Source organism: Liolophura sinensis, chromosome 1 (genome assembly GCF_032854445.1).
Source record: "Liolophura sinensis isolate JHLJ2023 chromosome 1, CUHK_Ljap_v2, whole genome shotgun sequence".
Taxonomy (NCBI): Eukaryota; Metazoa; Mollusca; class Polyplacophora; order Chitonida; family Chitonidae; genus Liolophura; species Liolophura sinensis.
In genome coordinates this window covers 49476422-49488999 of record NC_088295.1, presented here as the reverse complement: position 1 = coordinate 49488999, position 12578 = coordinate 49476422, and the positions used below count along the sequence as shown (strand labels likewise).

The 12578-nt window shown below is 40.2% G+C and overlaps 1 protein-coding gene across 2 annotated transcripts; it reads right to left on the bottom strand.

Moving 5' to 3' along the window:
* Positions 1-3658: 3658 nt before the first annotated feature.
* On the bottom strand, positions 3659-12430 carry LOC135482247 (uncharacterized). Of its 2 annotated transcripts, none has more exons than XM_064762130.1 (7): positions 12252-12430; positions 11490-11834; positions 10571-10726; positions 8773-8887; positions 6991-7067; positions 6154-6251; positions 3659-5309 (listed from the first exon to the last, which is right to left on the bottom strand). In XM_064762130.1, the coding sequence occupies exons 2-7, from the start codon at positions 11654-11656 to the stop codon at positions 5191-5193; spliced, it is 732 nt and encodes a 243-aa protein (XP_064618200.1). In that variant the 5' UTR covers positions 11657-11834; positions 12252-12430; the 3' UTR covers positions 3659-5190. The 2 variants fall into 2 exon arrangements, with proteins under 2 accessions (XP_064618200.1, XP_064618201.1); XM_064762131.1 differs by having other exon boundaries at positions 11490-11682.
* Positions 12431-12578: the final 148 nt, after the last annotated feature.

Here is a 12578-nt window from a genome sequence, read left to right as displayed (position 1 = left end):
AGAAAATCTGAAATATTCTAATTACTGGATACCAGATACATGAAAGTATGATTATGATGTGGTACCGATACTGACCTTTAAGCCTAAGATTTCTGTGAATGGTGTGTGGTGACAACACAACGATTGGTTGTACCCGTGTATTGGGTAGGCCTCTGCTTGCAGCGGCTGCCCTCCGCATCATATAACAACGATGCAACCACGATCTTTAAGGCATCAGTTAAATTTTCTGGGCTTCGACAGAAAATATATGAACAGATGACACGTGTTTCACAGTGTTATGATATTGATGTGAAAAAATTTGGAGCCTTGCCAAGCGTACTAGTATATCTGACCTTCTATAATGTGTCATACAATTAATCTCAAGAACTTTTCCAACGGTATATTGGCCTACATTGCAATATGAATAGGATTTTGTAATGAAATGAATGTTCCCTATAAAATAAAAGCAAGAAACGGATGTGTATTTGCACTATGTGTATTCCTGCATGTAATGGCATGATTTGCGCGAGGGCGTATACTGTTTTAGACAGTCTGCTTATAATTGTTAACAGCACTGGAATGACTTTCAGGGCATATACATATACCCCCACTAATGACTGACAAACAATCAACTGCATGCATACAGTTTCGTAATACAGTTCGGCAAAAATATCGGAAAACGTGCCCTCCTTATCTTAAAAGGAATGTCGAATCATAATGAGTACGTTTTCAATTGCGTATATAGATTTACCACTATGCCTGTATCAGATAAGGCGGTATACAAGCTGGAGCAAGATTGTTTCAAGGCTGGTATTTCAAGTTGATGTCACTCTCCGCTTACACCAGAGTAAGATTTTTCAATGTCATGAGCTCCCGATCTCGCCCAGTGCATGTTTAATCTATGTTTACAAGCTGACCATCGAGTGCTAAAGGCTTAATAAAAGTATACAAACTATAAATGACGTTCATATTATCTCAATGTTAGTTTTTTTTATTATACTTGAATGAATAAAATTAAGGTATATTACATACATGCCGGCTTCAATTATTTTGTAACCATTCCCACATATATAACGCGATATATCCCATGTAAAATTAGGAGGCGCAAGGGCCGTCATCGAGGTTTAAGTTTACGGACTCTGCCAACCTGAATTAAGCACATCTGGGGACTCGTATTCCAGCATGGATTTTTAAAAAAATAATAATACTTTGACAGAAAATGCTATATGAATGATTGAATAAATTATGGTACATTCAAGCGAAATTTTCGAGCCAATCCAGTAAAGGATACCAGTAAGTATTTATTTATTTGATTTATTTATTTGATTGGTGTTTTACAAGGTGCTCAAGAATATTTCACTTATAACGACGGCAGCCAGCATTATGGTGGGAGGAAACCGGGCACAGCCCGGGGAAAACCTACGACCATCCGCAGGTTGCTGACAGGCCTTTCCACTTACGGTCGGAGAGGAATCCAGCATGATTGCTGGACTTGAACTCACAGATGTCATTTCGGGTGTAGGCCTATAGACTAAGAAAAACGTTATACATACATCTTGCATACTACAGGTATATAGAAATTCAGCAATAATTTTGCCCTTTGAAACTTGTCACGTTTTTTCCTTTGTAAGTCTTTAGACAGAAACAATTTATCCTCGAGTGGTAGCCCTAGCAAGATATGAAAACGATGAACATTCATGTTCACTATAATTTTCTCATCAGACCATTTACAGCAAGATAGATCCTGACATCCCATGGCAATCGTAATTTACATCAAAAATAGCATTAATTTCAATTTAAAATGTAAACTAAAAATTGGGGCGTTGTGATCTTTTATATTGCGGGGTGATATCAGACACACAACCTTTAACTTTTACTTGAGTGTAACAAATGGGAACAAGAAACGAATCGGGAGATTCATTATGACCAAAAATGTTTAAATTCAAAATCAAAGCAAACATGCAATAAGAGCTTTCGGAAAGCGTAGTTATATGTCGCTTTCATGAGCGTATATCGGCATGTTATAGGGGACACACGACGTCTCAACAAATGCCGAGGCCATTCTATTAAATAAATGTGCTGATCTTGTCAGCCATGTCATGGGTTTCCACTCAGTCTCCTTTGGCTTGCCAGTTCGTTTGTCAGATCCTACTAGGACAAACTGTTACATTAGTCCCAGGTTAATATGATATTCATATCCAGGCCGATGATCACAACTTTCCAGGGCTAGGTAGATAGGGTTGTCTTCCAGGATTCGCCATCGTGAAGCAAAGGTCGCATTTCTCATGCAGTAGTGCATGGAAGAAGACAATCAACTTGTAAAAAGTACTGCCATGGGTGTGGACGCTGCCATCATGGTGCGGGATACCGATACATCCGCGTATACGTTCGACTTATAGTATAGACTAGTGGGAATCGACGAAACAGCAACTTTCAGGACAATTTATGCACATAGGGACTTCAGGGGGAAAAAAGGTACAATTTTATCAGTCAACACAGGATAATGCCTTCAGAATATTCTTGAACAAACACCTTGCAAACATGCGAAAAGGCTGAAGAATTACAGTAGTATATTAAATCGAATGATTCAGATTTGCATTCCACTGGATCTCATTTGGTTTTATGCCGCTGCGCACTTGCATGGCCACAGAAAAAGCAAAACAAGATCAACTTGGGTTTTCCATTGCTTAGCCTTTGCAGGCGGGATTTTTTTTGTCTGTGCTTTTCGCAGAGTTGAAACACAGTGCATGACGCCAAATGGTAGGTAATTCTGTGTTGGAGTTTTCGCGACACCTCGACCAATTCGACTGTCGCATGAAGATAGAATACGATCTTTTCTTTTTTGTTTCTTTTCCCTCTCGCACTGTCACTCTGATAAACTGATACTCTGTCATTCATACGCTTCCACTGGGTTGAATACTACTAGTCGATACTACAAGTAACAACATGCAAACTTTTTGGATAAACTACAAAAGCGGGAGGGGTGCTGGGGGATGTGAGGGCTTGTTTACTCGGTGGTCTAGTGGATAGCCTGCCAGCTCGGTGCATTAACCCAGAAGCCTTTCACCAATGCAATCGCTCAGAGTTCATTTCCAGCTCATGCTGGCTTCCTCGCCGGTTGCACAGGGGAAGGTCTGCCAGCAGGTTTTCCCCAGGCTCTACCCGATTTCCTCCCACCACAATGTGGAATAAGTTTAATATTCTTGAGTAAGGTGTAAAACACCAATCAATTAAATAAATAAATAAGTTACAAGGGGGCAACTACGCAGGTACCACAGGCAGCGAAATGGACCCACCAGCAGATGATGGAATCTCAGCAACTGAGTTCATTGTCACTAACACGACGACACATATTACAAGCGTATGTTATCAACGTAGTTACAATGAACTTAAGTTATAACCTACGATCAGTTTGTGCAAGAGGTCCTAAATGTACATCCGTCGACAGCTGATGTCATGCAATTGACTGGTATTGAACTCATCAGTGCCCAACCCGTATGGTTGTTGTATGTATTTGGGGTTTGCCCACAGAATGAACCGCCCCCTTCAATTCTCCAGGCACAACGGTCTCAAGTAAAACTTAAAATTCTACTACATATGGTAAAATTTTCATGAAAACATCGCGCTTTTTTTTCTCTCTTAAATGTGGACTCTGAAGTCATTAATATTCATATCATGTTGCTAGGCCAATTTATTAAAACCGCATACACGTAGCATGCTTCAAAATATGCATGATGATACAGTCACGGTTTAAACCATAAAAGATGTTTGCACCAGTACCTGGTTTAATTTTGGATACTGCCCACTCATTATTACAGTAAGTCTCAACATTACCTACTTAGACACCTATGATGTATGTCAGCTAATGGCGTTCCATACCTTGGGTAGTGGGCACCTGATGCCATATAATGGTGTGCACCCAGGAACCTCGTTTCTATCAGGTGTATATGATATACATGTACATCAGACACAGCCTTCCTGAGGTAGATGGGCTGGACACCTGACAGCTCCAATATTCTAGTCCCCATTTCTATCAGGTGTATATGATATACATGTACATCAGACACAGCCTTCCTGGGGTAGATGAGCTGGACACCTGACAGCTCCAGTATTCTAGTCCCCATTTCTACCAGGTGTATATGGTATACATGTACATCAGTCACAGCCTTCCTGGGGTAGATGAGCTGGACACCTGGCAGCTTCAGTCCTCTAGTCCCATTTCTATCAGGTGTATATGAAATACTGACAGACACAGCCATCCTGAGGTAGATGGGCTGGACACCTGACAGCTCCAGTCCTCTAGTCCCCATTTCTATCAGGTGTATATGATATCCTGACAGACACAACCTTCCTGAGGTAGATGGGCTGGACACCTGACAGCTCCAGTCCTCTAGTTCCCATTTCTATCAGGTGTTTATGAAATGCTGACAGGCACAACCTTCCTGACGTAGATGGGCTGGACACCTGACAGCTTCAGTCCTCTAGTCCCCATTTCTATCATGTGTATATGAAATGCTGAAAAACACAACCTTCCTGAGGTAGATGAGCTGGACACCTGACAGCTCCAGTCCTCTAGTCCCCATTTCTATCAGGTGTATATGATATCCTGACAGACACAACCTTCCTGAGGTAGATGGGCTGGACACCTGACAGCTCCAGTCCTCTAGTTCCCATTTCTATCAGGTGTTTATGAAATGCTGACAGGCACAACCTTCCTGACGTAGATGGGCTGGACACCTGACAGCTTCAGTCCTCTAGTCCCCATTTCTATAAGGTGTATATGATATACTGACAGACACAGCCTTCCTGAGGTAGATGAGCTGGACACCTGACAGCTTCAGTCCTCTAGTCCCCATTTCTATCACGTGTATATGAAATGCTGAAAAACACAACCTTACTGAGGTAGATGAGCTGGACACCTGACAGCTCCAGTCCTCTAGTCCCCATTTCTATCAGGTGTACACGTACATGATGTACTGGCAGACACAGCCCTCCTGAGGTAGATGGGCTGGACTCCTGACAGGTCCAGTTCTCTTGTCCCCATTTCTTTCAGGTGTATATGATATACTGACAGAGTCCTCTTCTCATTATTTCTTTCAGGTGTACATCAATCATCAAATGACACCTAATGTCCCTTCAACGTCAGACACCACAATATTAATGTGGACATTCTCAACAGCTCATCAGATGTGTGTAGCTTAGATGGACACCTTAGGTAACTTGAACACTTGCTAGCATCAGGCCTCCAGTCCCCATTTCATATGTGCAACACAGCACATGATGCTTGAATGTCATCTTTACACTAAATTTGGCATCATCTGAGGCTGGACCTAAGAAAAAATAAAACGAAAACAATTCATCTGCTTAAAAAACATGAAACCATCAGCTATCAAAAAGGAGTTATACCATCATGAGCTCCTTGTACTGAAAGGCATTGCCATTTCTCTGGATCTAAGGTTCCATAGGTTATTTATTTGTACTTTGTAATTTGGGATCTACAGAACAGCTTGCTAAGCACCTGACATCTGTTCATCCATACAGAGTCCAGCACCAGGCCTTGGGCAGCTACATGAAGACATTTGACCATTTAACCTGGTGTCTCTCTATCCTAGCCTACCACAGGAGAATATAGGTTAATACCTAATCTGTCAGTCCGCTTCTAATCAGTTTTATAGACATTTTCCAAAAATTTTCATCATATTGAATTGAAGCTTCATGTCCTCACCATGACAAGCTACAGGCCACATTCAAGTTCATCAATTTTTGATAAAATTATGAATGTTTTATTCCTGTTTTGATCTTTGACTTTTTGAAAACGGCTGGTTATTCAGCACTAAAACCTAAGTTACAGACCATACTTGTGGAACTGCAGGACAAAACTGTACAAAGACAACAATACAGCAAACTACAAAGTCACAAACCGTCACACCCTTTGTCACGCATGTCATACAGTCAGCAAACACACTGACAGCCTATTATCACCGTTGATACATGCCAAGTTTTTATTCAACCTTTCCAAGTATGACAAAGTTGCAATAGAATTTTGGAGTTTGTCCAATGTATCTTAATTACTACTTATGGTAGGTTCAGCATACTAAAGCTTTGTGTTCAGCTAATAACCACAGACAGCTAACTGTCACACCCCTTGTCCTGACCTGAATAGCTAACACATACCTGTAATTACTGCTGTCTTTATTGGGAATCTCCAGCAGAGGTCAGGTAGAGACTTGATCTTGTCATGAATGGCCAGCACTAAGGGCACCCTCTCACCACTGAAAACAGGACAGACATTGTTGTCAAAGCTTTTCAGTCATCAGCTGGACAACAAAATGACATCACCTCTCTCTTGCTATTTAAAGACAGCTGAAGGGTAAAACCCCAGATAAAAAGGCAAAAGCAAGGGTCAAAATTAACTATTAAATGTCATTGGCCAATGGGAAAAGTGTCCTTTCATTTTCCCTCTCCACTTCACCCCTGCTTCCTCTGTGGCCAGTGGCAGGGGGCTCCGTGTCCCAATGTAGAGTGTGACAGTGCAGCACAATGACCCAGGAACTTCTCACCAATCCTACTGATGTGAGTTCAAGTCCTGATCATGCTGGCTTCCTTTCAGTCAAACATGAGAAGGTTTGACAGCAACCTGTGGATGATTGTGGTTTTTACCATAATGCCAATGAAATAAATAAATAAATCTGAGCCAGCAATGCCCCACGGTACTTTACCTTTTTTCATGTCATGAATTAATTGAAAATTCCATGGCCCTAAATATTTTATTCAATAAATGTCTTGAAATACAGCTAATAATAGCGTTAAGAAGAGCCATATGTGTGAATTCTGCAGGGGTTATCTCATTTCTCTCTCCCCACCCCTCTAATCATGATTACCAGTGGTCTGAATGTTCAAATGTGCTATGACACAGCAATTAATGGATAAATGATGGATGTGATTTATATCTCCCAATTTTTCCCTTTCCAACCGCCCCTACCCCCCTCCCCAAAAAATATATCTACAAACCTCTTTTGCTCAATGAAGTGTACAGCATCTGTCAACAAACACCACAGTTTCACCATACCCTGTTCTGGGCTCAACTCCTGTACCAAAAAGATAAATAAAATGGGAAGATTAAATAAAGTTTCTTCTGACACAAACACACAACCACTGGTTCAAAAACAAAGAAAAACATACTCACATTGTACACAGTCACGGGCATGCAAAATAGAGCAGAAACCACATGGTGTGCAAAACAACATAAACCAGATCATTATGAAATTTTAGTTTCAGCCATATTATAAAGCCCCTAAATGTTTCATGTGAAGGAGTAAGTACACTAAAATTCTGTTAAGTCATCGTGATTCTGTATGAATAATAGTTCACGTGACTAGCTACTTACAAATAACAGATTTAACTAGGAAAGGCAGAAAAAATAGCTTAGGAGTCTATACTACTGAACTTATTTCCTTCCACATATTTGTAATCATATATATACACCTATTATGTAAGTCTTTGAAAGCCTTTAAATAATATTTAACCTTTAACATAATTAATGGTCAGCCTTCTAGCTATTCACATTATTAAACTTTCTGGCTTAGTTGGTTAGCGCGCTAGCGCAGCGTAATGACCTAGGAGTCTCTCACCAATGCGGTCGCTGTGAGTTCAAGTCCAGCTCATGCTGGCTTCCTCTCCAGCCGAATGTGGGAAGCTCTGTCAGCAACCTGTGGATGGTTGTGGGTTTCCCCCAGGCTCTGCCCAGTTTCCACCCACCATAATGCTGGCTGCCGTCGTATAAGTGAAATATTCTTGAGTACGGCGTAAAACACCAATCAAATAAATAAATAAATAAATATTAAACTTTCAGGTATTCAAAGAGGAAACCAGCATGAGGTGGACTTGAACTCACAGTGACCATATTGGTGAGAGGCTCCTGGGTCACTGCACCTCACTGGCAAGCTAACCACCTCAGCCGAGGACGCCCCCACATTATTAAATTAGTTACAATGCTATGTATATGGTAGGTTTGTCTTGTACCAAAACATATTCTGTTCATTTTACACAGACACCTGTGTACGCAACATTCATGATCTTTTTAACAGGAACAAATTTAACCAAAGCCCTTGCACTGGTCAAACTACAATAATCAGCCACTGGCCACTGGAGCTGCAGGTTCAAATCCACGCCTTGCTGACTCAGTGGAAGCTTTGAAGATGAGATTTGTCTGGTACCTGGAAAAGTGTGCTGCATCACTTAATTTCTTTGACTTTGGATGTTGGCTATTTAATGAAAAGACTCTAAAATCAAAGTAGTCATCACTAATAGACCACTTGAAACTATGCATAAATACACATGCATTTATTTTTTTCGGTTTTTTGAAAAGATTTAAAGGCGTTCAAATATTTGGATTCTAAGGTGGGCTTTATGGACCATACTTTCAGAGTTTAGGAACTTAGATGTCACAGGAAGTTTTTCCAATTTTAATCACGACTCTGAATGTTGGAATAACTCTTTATACCCATGAGTAAAAGATTACTGAAATAATTTTCCCAAAAATTCCTTCCTTCTGGTGAACATCAGGAAGAATAATTGATGTGACGTCAGAGTTCCTATATACCGCCAGCATGTTTCATAAAGCCCACTGCAGCATTTGAATATGAGAATGCCATTCAACACTTTTAAAAAAATCTGTAAAATAAATGAAAGTAGATTCATGCATAGTTTTCAGTTGTCTATATGATGAGCCTTACATAATATTTTAGCTTCCTTTTACTTTAATGAGATTGACTAATATTTATGGGAACAAACCTTCATCTGCTGAATGAAATACCCCAAGTCATCCACAATCACAGTCTCTGGTGGTAAGGTCTGGGTGTGGACATTTGCACAGAAACTGATCAAGTCACGGACTGAGGTGTAATACCTGTGGAAATATGACACATAAATCAGACAGGTGTTGTATGGTCTGGGTGTGGACATTGGTACACAAAACTGATCAAGTCATAGACTGTGGTGTAATACCTGTGGAAATAGACACAAAAATCAGACAGACGGTGTACTGTCTGGTGTGGACATCTGCACAGAAACTGATCAAGTCACATATTGAGGTGTGACACCTGTGGAAATAGACACATATATCAGACAGGTGTTGTATGGTCTGGTGTGGACATTCATACAAAAAGTGATCAAGTCACGGACTGAAGTGTAATACCTGTGGAAATAGACACATATATCAGACATGTACGGTCTGGTGCAATGCAGTGTACTCCAAATGTCGACTCTCCTTGTTCTTAAAATGCCACTATGCCTAAAGGGGAAAATATTCCCGCAAACAAGGACAGTGTTTACAATCATAAACAAACAACATCACAAGATACATAAACATTGTCACTATAAAATTCTGTCTTGAGAACTTGTGGCTTATTATTTCAAAAACTGATTATGCCTATATAACTGGTCATATGAAGACCCCTCTTTGACAAACAGTAAAGAATCATTGGGTGAAGATCAGGTGATATGTTCAGGAGATAGTGGACACACAAAGTTATTCTGGATAGACAGTTCAGGCTGTGAAATGCTAACAAATCTACAAAGTGTAAATACGAGAAAATGTGTGCAGAAAACATAAACCTAGTGTAATAATTATGAAAATGAAGTGCTGACACTTACACAATATGCAACTATCAAAGTTTTTAACGCATAAGTTGAGTGAAACAAGGACAAAAACATTAGAGATGTCACATGAGCAAGGTGTACGTGTAATAAATGGTACAATGAAGTGATTTAGGCATGTCAGTCATCAAATCTAACAACACAAAATTACACTGATATCCTCAAGTAAGCTGAGTTTCCTGCATGTAAATTAATTAAAGTTGATTCTACAAACAGCCATTACTTAAAGATTTATCTGATTGTTGATTGATGCCATTTTTCACTATGAGTGAACCACAGTACTCAAACAGGGTGCCATACGTGGGAAGGTCATCCAGCAACCTGTGGATGGTTGTGGGTTTCCCCTGGGCTCTGCCTGGTTTCCACTCACCAAAATGCTGGTCACCGTCGTATAAGTGACATATTCGTGAGTACGGCGTAAAACATCAATCAAATAAATCAAACAGGGTGCTTGTGGCAAAACACCGACCTATGGCAAGCTACTGTCGATACACGTAAAACTGAGAAAAGGTCTCTTGGGTGTTGTCAACTACTTGTTTGTGTTGTCACCAATGTACCACGAATAATGAGACTGAAGGAATCTTGAAAATCCCTCTCTAGGGCTATGAATGAACCTGTACCTTGTTCAAGGTCTACACAAGAACGTTGCCATTACCAAACAAAACATAAGAAACAGTGGTATAAATTCAGCACTCCGGCAATTTCTAAACTTGCAGTTCCATTCACACGTTTAGTAACACAACTAGCTTCCTCTCCAATTATACATTGGAAGGTTTGGCAACAACCTGCAGATAGTCGTGGGTTCCTTCCCAAGCTCTGCCCGCTTTCCTTCCACCAAACTGCTGGCTGCTGTTGTGAGGTGAAATATTCTTAAGAAAGGAGAAAAACACCAATCAGATGTATAAGTAAATTAGTAGTGATTAGCATAACTCACATAAATTTGACGTTCTTCAGAACAGACGCTTCGGGTTGTGACATGCCATGAACTGACAATGGCAGCCGTTCCAGTGGTTTTCTGCGGATGAACAGCACTCTCTTCCCTTCTGAAGCATAGCTCACCGCACACTGAAATAGGAGTGGTAGATGCCACCTGGCAAAACACAAAAAAAAAAACACCATAACAATGTCTGATCATAAATATGTGACATTACGTGTAAAACTGAAATCAAATGAACATGTATCTACATGTGTTGTATTTAAGATGCATTTAATATCAGTTGGTTAAATTTGTTACATTATTAATTCCAAATCTGTAAGGGTTCATTCTCAAATCTAATTAATTTAAATGCAAGTTGTTATTCTGATAATATATCATGGCTTCATAGAAGTCATTTTTTCATATACCGACCACCACTTTCTAGGCGAAATTAGGTTTTTCGTTCAACCGAAATTAAGTTTTTTTAGTTTTGACAGACAGCTACTTAATGTGACAATGAATTTTCAGTTTTTTCATGGTGAACATCGCTGGATCTCAACGGACAACAGCCTGAATAGGTCAAGTCCTGCGTGGCACAATTCTCCATGTTCAGCCTTCAGACTCTCAAAAACGAAACCTGGAGGCAAACAGCATGCTTGCCTTGAAAGGAGCTGAAGATATTGGCGCCACCTGACCTCAGGGGGGGAGAAAATCAGTCAGACCGCGAGCATTCATATGCAGTCAGTCCCGCTACGCTAATGTCAAAAAGAGACATTTTTCTAGGGTATACAATACTATAGGTTTTTAAATATAAAAACAGCGTTCTGTTTCCTCACATTCTTGTGATAGACTTTGGGAATAACATGCAGTCTGACATGTAATTTTATTACTGACGGCACACATTCAGCAGCACAGGTCATCCAAAACCGTGACTTACTGTTCCACAGCTGATACCAGAACCAGATGCTCCTTTAGTCCAGAGTTTAGTTTGGACAGCACAGATTTTGAAGAACTCTTCTCTGAATCATCACCTTGGTTAGAAGTTTTGTGAGCATCCTTCCATGCATCAGAGGTCAGTGGAAAGATGTGTAGTAAATCATCCATGATGTAGAGACTGACGTGCTTGACTGCTTCTTAATTCAATACCAATGAGAATACAAGCCATGTAAAAATCTGAAAACGGATCAATATTACACCACAGGCAATGCATCCATCATCAGTGTGCTGTAATCAATGCATCCATCATCAGTGTGCTGTAATCAATGCATCCGTCATCAGTGTGCTGTAATCAATGCATCCATTATCAGTGTGCTGTAATCAATGCATCCATCATCAATGTGATAATATAAAACTTGAACAGACTATATACAATGTCAAAAGTAGCAAATTTACCAGGAGGGTAACTTAACTATTATGCTGTGGCCTTTTTTGGATCGACTGGACGAGATCACCAAAGTGTGGTGCTCTCTGTCCAAGAAAAATACTACAGTACATTGAGTTAATGTAGTTGTTCCTACACATGCAGACACAAATGAGTTTGCAGTTAACCATTTCCCTTTCAAACACTTGAGTAATGTTGCTTTATGTTTGATTGTAATACATGGGCTGCAGGCCTACCTGGAATGTAGCGTATATAAAGTCTATGCAAATATCTCAGACTATACTATTACACAGTGCATGTTCCAACATTTCAACTTACTTTCAGTTTCAATGTCCTGTCCCGATAATGATTAAAACAACAACAACAGCAACAGATATGTGAATTCTAGTCTAAATGGGCGACATAGATAAGTTACTTGTTGACTGTCTTAATGACTGGGGCTTGAATAAGTAACGTGAAAATCTCATCTTTACTTCTCCAGTGATGTGCTGTATGGCGCTAAAGGAGCCAGGGGAGGTAAGTCAGCTTAGAGATGGTCACTTCCCAGGTGGCAGCGATGCCAAGAGAACGGCAGAAGGCGACGCATGCTCTCTAAGGAGTATGAACAAGTAGGTCATTGGTTGCCATGTAAACATCGCGTTACTA